We start from the raw sequence: 14,333 nt of genomic DNA on the forward strand, positions 1-14,333 counted from the left end.
CTATTGAAACAAACGTTGAATAAATGAGAAATGTCATAGTGATAATGAATATTCATCACATCTATACAATTACAAAAAATAATTGCAGTACCATTAATACCATAAACCTATAATAGATGGCGCTTGCAGCCTCTTCACCTATTAATTCTTTGTGGAACGGCAGAGTTTTTGCTTCGTCTCAGTTATTAGTTTAAATATTGTCATTTAAGTAGGTAATGATTCGATTATATATTCATAAGTATATTTAGATCAAAGACGTATATTTTAAGGATCGCATGGTTATTGTGAGTATGATTAAAGGTAACACTTGTAACTCACTAACTGTTCGTACGGTATAGGCCGAGACTGTATGGGCCGAATCTGTTATGGGCCGGTTGGACCCCGAGTCGTTCGAGACTAGTCCAACGTGACACTGTCACTGTCACTGACGCTCATACTTAGGCATAGCCATAGCATAGGCTGAGAGAGCACAGGCACTTGGGACAGTTTCAGTAAAAACTGAAAATAATATGAACACACATTCACAAATAGGCCCTACTACCGTACCTCTCAATTACAGTTCCACTGTTGCGTCACTGTATATCAACTTTCCTTCAAAAAAACCTATGTAAAAACTAACGCCGAACGCTCCTGCAATCGCCGCTGCGAGTGTGCTGTGACGCTATGATATAGAGTCTATATCTATATATGCTCTATATATATTATCATAGCGTCACAGCACACTCGCAGCGGCGAGTGCGGGAGCGTTCGGCGTTAGTTTTTACATAGGTTTTTATGAAGGAACGTTGATATACAGTGACGCAACAGTGGAACTGTAATTGAGTGGTACGGTATAGCTCTAGTACTATAGCCCGCGGATCGCTGCCGCAGGGCTATAGCACATTCTGCCATAGCTGTAATCTAAGCAAATGGTCCAACTGATGTGACCAAAAATTATCCACAAAACGTAAAATGATCGGGCTTTTTAACACTTATCTATCAACATGGACATCTCACCTATCTTTTTGAACACTTCCACAACTTTACACCAGGTATTTATGCTGTTATTCCTCAAAGTCAGCACTTATTGAAATTACATTTCAAATCATGTGGCGTGCGCACGCGTAATGTCACCGGATATGTTGGCAAAACGCAAGGCAGCTATTGTGCCACTCCTATTCATTAAACGGGGGTGTTCGCATGCTTGTGGCTCCCGGATTCGTGGGGCGCACATGTGGCGCATCAGGTGCGAGTTTACCCACCCACCCCCGTTAATAAATACATCGCCACCCTTTTTACACGCACCATAGCGTGCCTTGTCAATCCAGTTGAACTATTCTTATTATTTATTCTTGGCTAGGCAGAATGTGCTATACCCGCGGTAGCGATCCGCGGTTAATAGATAGAGCTAGGTAGGTAGTCTGTAGCGCTTATTTGGTGCAACTGTGTGTTTACTATTTTTCAGTTTTTAGCTGCCTGGTCCCAAGTGCCTGTGGCTGAGGGGTCTGATGTCCCCAGGTCTGCGGAAGTACCCTGGGTAGCGGTCCGGTATACCGGAACGTACCTGGTACTATTCTAATATCAGGATCGAGTGACCCTCCGCCTACGTCTACACTATCGAGTCGTAGTGGAGTCGCTTACGCTACTACCTAACCGACTAACCTAAACCGACCAGAGACTCTTCGACTCGTTACACATTCGAGATGCCTAATCCACCCTTTGCCCATTCGACAATCCGTGGTTGCTTGAAATACAAACTACCGAATTTGCTAAAAAATTTGTATGTAAATTAAAACAATGCTATTACCACATTTGACCTCAGCCTGTCTACATGCTTTTGGGCAACTATCGCAACTCACTTCTTAATATCTATTTACCCGCTCGAAATCACACGTTAAAATAGAGAGAATTTTGGACAGCTATACTATTGGTAACCGTTCTGGAGTGATTTCTTATGCCTCATTCTTGTAAGCGCGAAAATTACGATAACATTATGTTATGCGCGATACTTCTATTGAAAAATGCGGCGGTTTTGTTCGAGGAGTTTCATCTTATAAGATTCTAATAATTACTCGCTGAACACGTTAATACGATGCTCAGTGGATCAGCCAACATATAATAATCTGAGGCGTGGGAAGTCAGCAGAGAAGCAATAAGAATCATAAAAAGTTAGATAGATTCTACAGTTAATAAGCAGCGCGAACGTCATGGGTGCCGAACAATATTCTATTGCGTACGCTTGTGATCGGCTTCCGCCATCCGTAGTATTAAGGCGAGAAGCGGACTTTTGATTGGGACAAAAGATTGATTTACGCAGTGCAACTTTGTAACCGCCATTCTTTCGTTGCGCATCGCTAAGCAGACGAATGTATTTTCCAAGTGGAGGGGGCTGGGCAATTTGGCTCGAAGTTTGGAACACGCGCTAGCGCTGCGCAACCAAAAATGGCGTTCTAAATCCGCAGTTGGGCAACTGCCCACACGGCCTCCCACTTGGAAATATATTGTTCCCGCTCACTTATCGCGCCGGACCCGTGGCCAGCGATGCGAGAACAGAAATAATGTGGCGGTTTAGTAAGTTGGTAAAGCATCTCGTCGACAAGAATATATGGCAAGTATAACATAAGCGTTAGTTTGGGCAGTTGTAATTTTAGTGTTTTTGTAGTCAACCTTAAGACATTTGTTGGCGGCAGAGAACTGGTGCGTTATTGGTGCGCATACCGAAGAAGTATTAACTGCAAAAAAGTTGTTTTGCTGTACTCCTGCCTGGAAATGTGCCGTATGCTAGCTACTGTTCTATAGCCCTGCGGCGGAGCGGAGGGCTATATTCCTGGAGCTATACCCTAACCTAAACCAGCGTGAGAAACTAGCGCGGGTCGCGCCAGTCGCCAGTGGCGATAAGAAAATCGATCCTGGGCCGACTGCTGCTCGTGTCAGCTGTACACTCGGCGACGGCGCGGGCGACCTGACAATAATCGCTCGCACAGAAATAAAAATTTTACCAATAACCTGAGGCCATTAGATTAAAAATTTGTTTTGTTCCCTCACCAGCGGGACGTGCCGGCAAAGGGGGGCGAGGAGCAGGAACATTGTATTGACCGTTTCCTGATTTTTTTTCTTCAGTTTCTGTATGTGGCAGGCCTGCAGGCAATGTACGCGGGCTATAGGTAGTCCGTACTAGAGCTTTATGCACAGCCTGCGTAGGGTGCCTGTTGGACCTGGGCGGCGCAGCTGGGGGATTGAAGTAGGGGGGAGGGGCGAACGTGCAATTACTTGATTGTTTCACTTTGCGAGCCTGCGTTGCCAGGATGTGCAAATTGTTTCAATTATTACAGTTATGTAGGGGGTGGCCGGCGCACCTGCTGTATTAACCTGTATAATACGCAGTCGTCATGTTACGCTTGACTGGCGTTCGCGTACAAACTGACGGCCCTGTAAGCGAAGGCAAGCCTAAAAACAGTTCGGCCCTGTCCTGGAACTCGTCTATCCGAATTAAACGCAGAACGAGCTAAGCAGGCCGTAACCTGTACCCGCTCGCCGACCGTAGTTCACACTAGGCCTTAATGTAGGCGGTGTGAGAGACTGTCGGAGCCGCGTACTGATTCTACAAGCGAGGCGCGCAATGCCGCGTCCAGGCACATATTGTATGGTGGTAATCTGGTTATAAGTGTGCTTATCAGAAGCCATGGCATGTTTGTTAGCAGTCTAGTAAATTATGATCTTTCATATACTGATATATTACAAACGTAATATAACTATTATAAACCTATTATAAATATAGTTATGTCTTGCAGTTGAACATCGTTGACCGGGAATGACGTCAAGCAAAAGACTGCTTCGCTGATGTGGGCCGTTCTGGCTCAGTCAGCAGCCACCCACTTTCCTATAGTAAGAGGTTAACGCTCTAGCGAGTAGGCCCTAGCGGCCGTTACGAGCAGGAGCGGTAATCATTAACGTTACGCTGGTATGAGAGCGCGACAGCAAAACTTTCCTGGAATCGCTGGATTCCAAAACTTGGACAGCAAAACTTTGCTGGAATCCTGGAAATCGCTATATTATAATTTAGATATTAAATAACTTAATTATGGATCTAACTCTGACAGATTAACTTTATTTTCCTTTCCAAAGACTAATATGTGCTAAGAAGATATTTATTATTTCTTAATTCAAGTTCCTTTTATTTGTAATGCTTTTATTTCCACATTACGTGTATGTGTGCGTGCGTGCGTGCGTGCGTGTGTGATCTGGAAATAAAATCATGCAAAATTTAGCTCTGATAAACACAAGTTGTTAAAAGTATTATAATATGTATATTGTATCACTGTACAATGTACATTATATAAATGTGTAGGCAAACATAAAAGGTATCTCCACACAAGCACACCTGAGCACGTAGACACCATTGCTGAATTTGTAAAAAGACCCCCCTCAAAAAAAAGCCAACCACACTTTTCAGCCTGGGTCGGGTGAGGGCAAACAAAAAATTGTTTAATTGTGGCCTGATTATTTTGTTATTCTCTACTAACCTTCTACATTATTCTAATGAAATCAATGGTAAATTTAATCAAATATAGACTAAAAATAGTCAAATTCCGAAGCCTAAAGTCCATGCGAAGTACACAAACTCTCCATGTTTGTTGTGTTCGATTTTCTAAGTCATGCTGTTAAACCTCTGCTAATTCGATAATACTGGGCATCCCGACCAATCAGCGATCGCGTGTAATAAAATATGATAATTTATAGGAATAATGGGCGGTCTTCAGAGACCGCTGATCTTTGATGTTTTGATCGTTGATTTTTGATCATTGATTTTTGATCTTTGATTGATTTGATTGATTTTTGAGATTGATCTTTGGACTTGTTCCGATTTACTAAGCATCAGTGTATCGAAACGAGTAAAATATATAATTTTTAAGAATACCTTAGAATGCACATCACCAAATTGCACCATCCCCCCTCCCTATAAAAACGTCCCCACATCCGAGTCATTGCCTTTGCTATGACAGAAATCCTGGACCAGTGCCTACTGACCAGGACCAGTGCTTCCTCAGAGGTACTGGTCCTGCTGGACCAGTGCCTCCAATTATCAGTTTTTCACCCTGCTAACCATATCAGATAGTTACCAGGGTACGTTCTGGTATACCGGACCGTACCCAGGGTACGTTCCGGTAGTACCCTGGGGGACATAGACCCTATGAGCCAATTACCAGTTATATGCGAACATAAGCTGTTACCATAGAAATATTAGAGACACTATATATTATTATTTCTATGACTGTTACACTCGGGGGCATAGGAACGAAGTATTATTGAGGGGCAGTAAAAGGCATCATCGCTGGTTTTAAAATTTTTTTTATATAATTAAGAGAGAGCGAGAGAAAGTCTAAGATAAAGAGAGAGAGAGGGAGTAGTAAATTGAGACGGGGACAGGAAAACGGTGATACGGTGTGTATGCGAGCGGGAAAGGGGGTACAATTAGGTCGTGCAAGATGGTGTGCAAGGGGATGGGAGGTGGGAGGCAGGGGGAGGGAGATAGGAGGTAAGGGGGTGGAAGTGAGAGGCAAGGGGAGTGAAGTGGGAGGCAGGAGGGAGGGAGGTGGGACGCAGTGGGGAGGGAGGTGGGAGAAAAGGACCCCCCGCCCCCTCTAATTAAACTTGGAGATCCATGCTCATATGTTGAAATCTTTTATATCAACGTCAATGTCATTCATTAAAGGCATAATTCGACCATCTATTATGCAAAGTTGACGAATGCTACAGTAACTGGCACCTTGTGTAGTTAATAAGTACATTACCTTATAGCCAAACGCGTATTAGTTTGTCCAATATCACTGCTATACTATCTAATATGCCGGACCGTACCTCGCCTACTACACTAACGAGTCTAGGGAGTCGCTTACGCCTACTACCTAACCCTAACCTAAACCGACCAGGCTCTCCGACTGTTACACATCGTAGGAGCCTAACACCCTTCCATTCGAAATGCCTGGTTGCTTGAAAACAAACTCCGAATTTCGTAAAAAATTTTGTAAATAAAACAATGTATTACCACATTTGACCTCACCTGTTACATGTTTGCAACTATCGCATCACTTCTTAATTACTATTTACCTCGAAATACACGTTAAAATAAGAGAATTTTGAACAGCTATACTATTGAACGTTCTGGATGTTCTTATGCCTCATTTTGTACGCGAAAATTCATACATATTATGGGATATCTATTGAAAAATGGCGGCGTTTGTTCAGAGTTTCATCTTATAAATTCTAATAATTACTCGCTGACACGTAAATACATGCTCAGTGATAGCGCACATATAATAAATCGAGGCGTGGAAGTACAGAGAAGCAATAAGAATCATAAAAAGTTAGATAATTCTACGTTTAATAGCAGCGCACGTCATGCCGAACAATATTCTATTGCGTCGGCTTGTGACCCTCTCGCCATCGTAGTGTTAAGCGAGAAGGGAACTTTGATTGGGACAAAGATTGTTTACCAACTTGTAACCGCCATTTTTCGTTGCGCATCGCTAGCACGATGTATTTCCAAGTGGAGGGGTGGGCAAGTTGCTCGCGGTTTGGAACCGCGCTAGCGCTGCGCAACAAAAAATGGCGGTTAAATCCGCGTGCAACCTGCCCACCCCTCCACTTGGAAATATATTGTTCCCGCTCACTAGCGCCGGAACCGTGCCAGCGATGCGCAACGAAAAATGGCGGTTAGAAGTTGGTAAACAATCTTCGTCGACAAGTAATATAGCAAGTATAACATTTAAGTGTTAGTTTGCAGTTTAATTTTAGTGTTTGTAGTAACTTAAGACATTTGTGCGGCAGAGAATGTGCGTTATTTGGCATACCGAAGAAGTTATTAACTGCAAAAAAGTTGTCTTTGCTTACTCCCTGGAAATTGCCATGTAGTATGTTCTATAGCCCTGCGGCGGAGCGGAGGGCTATAGTTCCTGAGCTAACCCTAACCCTAACCAGCGTGAGAAACTAGCGGTCGCCCAGTCGCCAGTGGCGATTAGAAAATCGACCGGGCGACTGCTTGCTCGTGTCAGCTGGTCCGGCGGGGCGACTACATAATCGCCGCACAGGAAATAAAAAATTTACCAAACTGAGGCCATAATAAAAATGTTGTTTGTTTGCCCTCACCCGACCGACCCGCCAAAAAGGGGCCGACACAAACATTTGTATTGACCTTTCCGATTTTTTTTCTTCAAGTTTCTGTATGTGGCAGGCCTGCGGCAACTGTACGCGGGCTATAGTACCTACTAGAGCTATGCACAGCCTGCGTACGTGCCTGTTGGCTGGGCGGCACTGATTGAAGTAGGGGGGAGGGGCGAACGTGCAATTACTTGATTGTTTCACTTCGAGCCTGCGTTGCCAGGGTGCAATCGTTTCAATTATTACATTATGTAGGGGGTGGCCGGCGCACTGTGTATTAAACCTGGTATAATACCAGTCGTCATGGTTACGCTTGACTGGCGTTCGCTACAAACTGACGCCCTGTAAGCGAGGCAAGCCTAAAACAGTTCGGCACCTCCTGAACTCGATCATCAATTAACGCAGAACGAGGCTAAGCAGGCCTAGACCTGGTACCCGTCGCCGACGTATCACACTAAGGCCTTAATGTTTAGCGTGGTGTGAAACTGTCGGAGCCGCGTACTGAGTCTAAAGCAGGCCGCAAATGCCCGCAGGCACAGTATTTATTTGGTGGTAATCTAGAGTTAAATGTGTGCTTTATCAGAAGCATGCATTTTGTTACAGTCTATAAATTATGATTATTATATATGATTATTAAAACTAATATAAACTATTATAAACTATTTATAAATATAACGTTATTGCTGCAGTGAAATCGTTGACCGGGAAATGACGTCAAGCAAAGGAGCTGCTGCGCTGGCATTGGGCCGTATCTGGCTCAGTCAGCAGCCACCCCCATTTCTACTAGTAAGGAGGTTAAGCGCTCTGAATCCGAGTAGGCTCCCTAGCGGCCGTTACGAGCATGGAGCGGTAATAGTAAGCGTTACGCTTGTATGAGAGGACGCGCGGACAGCAAAACTTTCCTGGAAATCGCTGATTCGCAAAACGTTGCGCAGGCAAAAACTTTGCTGAATCCTGGAAAATCGCTATATTATAATTAGATATTAAACTAAACTTAATTTATGTGATCTAAACTCTGACAGATTAACGTTATTTCTTTCGCAAAGACTAATATGTGTAAGAAGATATTTATTATTTCTATTAGATTCCTTTTATTTGTAATTGCTTTTATTTCCACATTACGTGTATGGCTGCTGCGTGACCGTGGCAGTGCGTGTGATGATCTGAAATAAAATCATTGCAAAATTTAGTCTGATAAACACAAGCTTGTTTAAAGAAGTTTATAATATGTATATTGTATCACTGTACAATGGTACATTATATACAATGTTGTAGCAAACATAAAAGGTATGCTCCACACAAACAACGCGCTGAGCACGTAGAGCATCCAGTTGCTAGAATTGTAAAAAGACCCTCTAAAAAAAAGCAAACCACACTTATCAGCGCTGGTCGGGTCGAGGGAAACAAAAAATTGTTTAATTTGTGGCCTGAATTTATTTTGTTATTACTCATCTAACCTTCTACACTTATTCTAATGGAAATCAATGGTAAAATTGTAATCAAATATGACTAAAAATAGTCAGATTCCGAAGCGTAAAGTCCATGCGAAGTACACAAACTCTCCCATGTTTGTTTGTGTTTGATTTTCTAAGTCATGCCTGTTAAAACCTGCTATCTCGATAATACTGGGCATCCGAACCTAATGCAGCGATCGCGTGTAAGTAATAATATGATAATCTTATAGCGAATAATGGGCGTCTTCAGAGACGCCGTGATACTTGATGCTGTTGAATCGTTGACATTTTTGATCATTGATTTTTTGATCTTTTTGATTGACTTGATTGATTTTTTGAGATTGATTCTTTGGACTTGGTTCCGCATTTGTTACCTAAGCACTCAGGTATCGAAACGGATGTAAAGATATATAATTTTTAAGCAATACCGTTAGAATGCACATCACCAAAATTGACCACCATCCTCCCCTCCCTATAAAAACGTCCCACATCCGCAGTCATTGCCGTGTGCTATGACAGAAATCCTGGACGCAGTGCCTACTGATCAGACCAGTGCCTTCCTCCGTAGGTACTGGTCCTGCTGACCAGTGGCTCCAATATAATCAGTTTTGAATGCAGGTACTGAAGAAGCGCCGCTAACCATATCAGATAGTTACCAGGGTACGTTTGTATGACGACGTGACCCAGGAGTACTTCCGCGTAGTCTACTCTGGACATAGATCCCTATGACAGGAATTAACCAGTTATATGGCGAACACTAAGCTGTTACGATAGACAACTATTAGAGACACTATATAGTTATTATTTCTAATTGACTGTTACAGCTCGCGCGGCATAGGAACGGAAGTATCTATTTGAGGGCCAGTAAAAGGCATCATGCGCTGGTTTCTTAAATTTTGTTTTTATATAATTAAGAGAGAGCCGAGAGAAGTCTAAGGATAAAGAGAGAGAGAGGGAGTAGTAAATTGAGGACGGGGACAGGAAAACGGTGACTACAGCTGTGTATGCGACGCGGAAAGGGGTAAATTAGGTGCGGCAAGATGGTGCGAAGGGGATGGGAGGTGGAGCAGGGGAGGAGATAGGAGGTAAGGGGTGGAAGTGAGAGGCAAGAGGGCAGTGAAGTGGGGCAGGGAGGAGGGAGTGGACGCAGTGGGCGAGGGAGTGGGAGAAAATGGACCCTCCGCCCCCCTTCTAATATGAACTGTGAGATCGCATGCTCATATGTTGAAATCTTTTATATCAACGTCTCAATGTCATCCATTAAAGGCATAATTCGACCATGTCGTTATTAGCAAGTTCGACGAATGCTACAGTTAACTGGCACCTTTGGTAGTTAATAGAGTACATTACTTATAGCAAACGCGTTATTAGTTGTCCAAATATCCTGCTAATTATCGTAAGAATGTGCTAATGAGAATCCGATAAATTTGCTAATCTGAGCGACAACCGCGAAATTTATGGCCAACAAATAACAATCGAAGGTTCGGAGTTCCGTGACGTCACTTGTGTTGCTTACAAGATGTTGAGCATGAATTTGTTTGTCCGCGGTAAATTGTTGTCCTAGGTGTTATTATTTTGCTAGTGACCACATTTATTATGCTGTGCTTGTAATCTCGTAAGAACGTATATTCATTTATTCCGCGAATCCCAAGAGTAAAGCCATAACGTACGGAATGCCAGCTCAGACTACAAAAAGGATCGAATCACCTGACGGCCGAGCATACGGTGCGAGAAATATGTCCGTGCACTATAGATCTTGTATTGACAACGCCTCGCAGTTACGACCGGTTACGGGCGACATGACGGTTTGTAACTGTCAACAACGCGATTTCTTGACTGCGGAATTTCAATTTAGACATTTCTTAGTAAACAGCAGTGCATATTGGACAATACTAATATCGGCGTTTGGCTATGAAGGTTCAATGTACTTATTAACTACACCAAGTGCCAGTTACTGTAGCATTCGTTAAAATTGCATAATCGATGGTCGAATTATGCCTTTAACTTGTATTTGAATTGTTATTATTGTTCTTGTTATTAGAATTAGCCCATAAAGATTAGGTGGGTGCGAAAGTGTAGCTGATATATTTGTTCGAATTGGCTACGAAAGCCAAACAAGAATAAAGAAGACTTATACATGTATAAGACGTCTTGCTATGCACAAATTAATTTATCAGCAGAACACCAGACACCAGATGAGCCCTGTCGCACTGCGGCACTTTTTATTTTGTAAACATATGACACCAAGTGTTCAAAACTTCGTCAGAACAGAAATTGTATACTTGTAATGATTGTTGTCTCTTGTGCTTGTGGTGTGCTCCCACTGACCAATGAAATTATTGCTTGTTAGTGTGTTGAAAGCAAGATTGTAATTTTTGTTCTGACGAAGTTTTAAACATTTGGCGTCATGTAATATATTTGTGAAATGTAAATGCTGTTCAAATACTCTTCTACAACACAATCTTACGACACGCTTGCATGCCACTGTGCACAAATTAATAACAACTAGGCTTATTAATTTTTGGACAGTGGCATGTATGCAGTAAAATTGTGTGTTGTAGGCAATTAAGTATTAGAATGTCATTTATGTGTTATTAGGTGATATACTATAGAGTACATAAACATTAAAGACAATGGTAGTAAATACAATTCGTGTTTACTTACTATCATTATATTATATCGAGACTACCAAGGGCATGTGCTGTTGCTAGTGCTAGTAGTGCTGTAATATGTATTATCTACTACTCCTAATGAATATAGATTGTGTGTTACAGTAAATAATAAAATGTACAATTCAAATTTAAATAACAACTTGTACTCCTTCCAACCATGTTGAAATTTTCATTTGGCTGCATTTTCTAGACTCAAAAATGAGCGCCGGAAACCAGTGTCGGATATTCGTCGGGGGCCTGAAGTCTAATATCACGAAGGAAGACCTTGAGCAGGAATTTACACGATTCGGGCGTCTGCGCGATGTGTGGGTTGCGCACAACCCGCCGGGGTTTGCCTTCGTCGAATACCATGAGGAGAAAGATGCCACGGCCTGCCTGAGTGGCATGAATGGCGCGAAAATCCAAGACTGCCAGATTCGCGTTGAGGTCGTCAAGCATAAGCCCAGGGGCGGCGATTACGGAGGAGCTGGTCGCGGGGTCGGGCGCGGGGCGGTGGGTCGCGGAAGTAGCTTCCCCTCTGTGTACGGGGCGAGCGGTTATACACCATCCGATTACCCAGCGGCGCTTCCCCGCTACGAAGATTACTACCGAGACGAATACCGACGCTACGCACGGCCCTACGAAAACGGAGCCGCAGCATACGGACGCCGAACGCCACCTGGTTACCGCAGTCGCTCCCCGGTTGGAGCTAGCAGGTACATAGGCACCTAGACTAAGAACTCGCTTCGCTGTCACCGGCAAGCTTGCGTGACAGCCAGAGTATGCCGTGACGACTACGAGCGAAAACTGGTCCGACCTGAGGCGCACGCGCGCGTAGCGACCTGAATGTCGAACGGCATTGCGAACTGCCACGGTGAAGATGGCAGGCCGATCTAATGCGCTTGTTATCTATTCCGCAGCGTCCTGGCTGGCACGCGTGATATTCCCGTAGATACTGTCGCGTGATATCCGCCTCTCACCTTCTACAGTTCTAACCGCTACCTTGTTTTAGGCAGTGCTCGTGTGCTACACCTGCGAGGGTCCCCGACGTCATTACTGCCGTCGCACGCATGCACGCAGGGCCCTCAAATTAGGATGCGCGTTACCTTCGTACTAGAGTTGAATTTTCAGGATGCCACCGCTATATATGCGCGTCATCACTGTTGCTGGAATGAGTCTCTCTGCGCCGTCGTTGTTTTCGATGTTGTCTCCTCATGAGTGTGCACCGATGACAGTAGATGCGTCGCACGGTGTTGATGAATGTCGCAAGGCAAGAACCCCCATGCTGCGATAATGCACTTACTATCGGCACCCCGGTAGCTTTGAATGCGAGATGAGAGAGAATATCCGGAGTCATTCGTGTGACTACCTCGGTACACGATTTGTCGTAAAATGCGGTAATGTTCAACAGCGCACGCATTGTGAGAATGTGTTCAGCAGTCGAGCTATTGTGCAGAAATGCGCCATACAAGTGGTCGCCGACTCACTTATTCACCAATAATTTCGTTACTCCGTCGAGATTGGGAGTCTATCCCACGTCGCAATCCTGACCTGTCGACATAACCGCATAAAATAACACCAAAATTCCTTGCTGATGGGGGTCACATCATGTTGAGCAGTTGTCGCATTGAAACACGTTAGTACATGGTGTAGCCAATCGGTCACATTCTAACATGCCTGGTGGTCGAGTTGGACTCATTGGTGTTCATCGTGTGACCAGCTCTGACATGGACCTTAGGCTGTTCATTGTACTGGTAAGAAACTGTTTGTGTTATACTATGTGTGATCAGACCATTGATATCTAATTATATAATTCCTAATGTGGTGTACTACCTTACTCTTTCTTCTCCTCTCCCTAGTCGGAATTTTATGTCCGACTTCAATTTCCATGTGCGTGGGTGTGGTGTGGAGTACATGTCCATCTAGCTAAATATGGGGGGGGGGATTTCTTCACTGCCATTGATGGATCTGTGAAAGTAGCTATCCTTCAATCTCCGATTGTAATGCACAGATGTGTCACTGTTGCAGGACCCCACCTCCACCAATCGGACGAGGTCGTGAGTACATGCCACGTGATTATCCAGCTGCAAGAGGTTACGCCCCTCCCGAGTACCCTCCAGCGCCACCCAAGGTGTGAGTATCCTATCTGAGAAAGCTTCACAGCTGGCTTGTAAGTTTTTATTGCTTCACATGTCGTCGTTAATTGCAGGAAATCTATTTTTAATTAAAAAAAATAGAGAGGATAAAGAATTTACTAGCAGATTGGTTCTTTGCTAACATTGAACTAGGTTTCAAAATGTTGATAATGTAAGATAAATGTAACTGAATATTTTAATTTTTATCTTCCCTCCTGATTAACAGCCTAAATCAGGCCTGGTATGGCAACTGCATTCCAAGTGTATTTTTTGCATTGTTACAGCTATCCAGCCGATAAAAGTCAGTAAGCACCCCTAGCAAGAAACCCGTACTGAAGGGTTTTGCCTGCGCATCTGTGTCGGTGTGTGTGTGTGTGTGTGTGTGTGTGTGCGTGTGCGTGTGCGTGTGCGTGTGCGTGTTCATGTGTACAAAATTACAGTGAGAATTACTGAGCGAGAGCATGAGTGTACATCGAATGTTTTTCATTCCCTTACTATCGTGGTGGAAATTCATTACTTTCTAATGAAGAAAACCTGTAAAATGTAATGATAGCATGCAAGAACTGGAACGGGCAATTAGATAAACTCTGCATTGGGAGGTATGGTTTAGTTTTAAGTTTGTTTTCAATTGCAAGCAAGCTAAAAGCTGCTAAGACATACTTTGTAAGTTGTCCAGTTATGTGAATCTTTATAAAATATATCACCACTCCCTGGCCAACAGCAGTTGTTGCAGATCATAGTTCCTTACCTTCCACGTTTCATTGCGAACGTGTATAACCTTCCCCATGGCTTGTTTTAACTCGTGTATGTAAATATATTAAAGCCCATCGCGTATTGTGTCAAACTCTTGTTGGTGAATAAACTTTGAAATCCAGGTAGCATCTTCCAGTGACAAATCGGAGTTTCATCGTCATTTTATTTACATGTGTAACGATGACTAACGTTAGTAATCTCAT

General features: G+C 43.5%; 1 protein-coding gene across 3 annotated transcripts; it reads left to right on the plus strand.

The window, feature by feature from the left end:
* The first annotated feature begins 7 nt into the window (after positions 1-7).
* LOC106817164 (RNA-binding protein 1-like) lies at positions 8-14,273 on the plus strand. 3 transcript variants are annotated; one of them, XM_014821836.1, is made up of 4 exons: positions 8-212; positions 11,454-11,958; positions 13,271-13,412; positions 13,662-14,273. In XM_014821836.1, exons 2-3 carry the CDS (start codon positions 11,462-11,464, stop codon positions 13,377-13,379), a joined length of 606 nt encoding a protein of 201 aa, XP_014677322.1. In that variant the 5' UTR covers positions 8-212; positions 11,454-11,461; the 3' UTR covers positions 13,380-13,412; positions 13,662-14,273. The 3 variants fall into 3 exon arrangements, with proteins under 3 accessions (XP_014677322.1, XP_014677306.1, XP_014677314.1); XM_014821820.1 differs by having other exon boundaries at positions 13,271-13,375; XM_014821828.1 differs by having other exon boundaries at positions 8-208; positions 13,271-13,375.
* Positions 14,274-14,333: the final 60 nt, after the last annotated feature.

This window comes from Priapulus caudatus, unplaced genomic scaffold (assembly GCF_000485595.1).
Source record: "Priapulus caudatus unplaced genomic scaffold, Priapulus_caudatus-5.0.1 Scaffold34, whole genome shotgun sequence".
In the NCBI taxonomy this organism is placed as follows: Eukaryota; Metazoa; Priapulida; class Priapulimorpha; order Priapulimorphida; family Priapulidae; genus Priapulus; species Priapulus caudatus.

Coding starts and splice junctions, on each gene's coding strand:
- LOC106817164 (XM_014821820.1), top strand. CDS start 11,462: ATGAGCGCCGGAAACCAGTGTCGGATATTCGTCGGGGGCCTGAAGTCT. Junction 11,959..13,270: donor TCCCCGGTTGGAGCTAGCAG/GTACATAGGCAC, acceptor TCACTGTTGCAG/GACCCCACCTCCACCAATCG. Junction 13,376..13,661: donor CCTCCAGCGCCACCCAAGGT/GTGAGTATCCTA, acceptor GCATTGTTACAG/CTATCCAGCCGATAAAAGTC.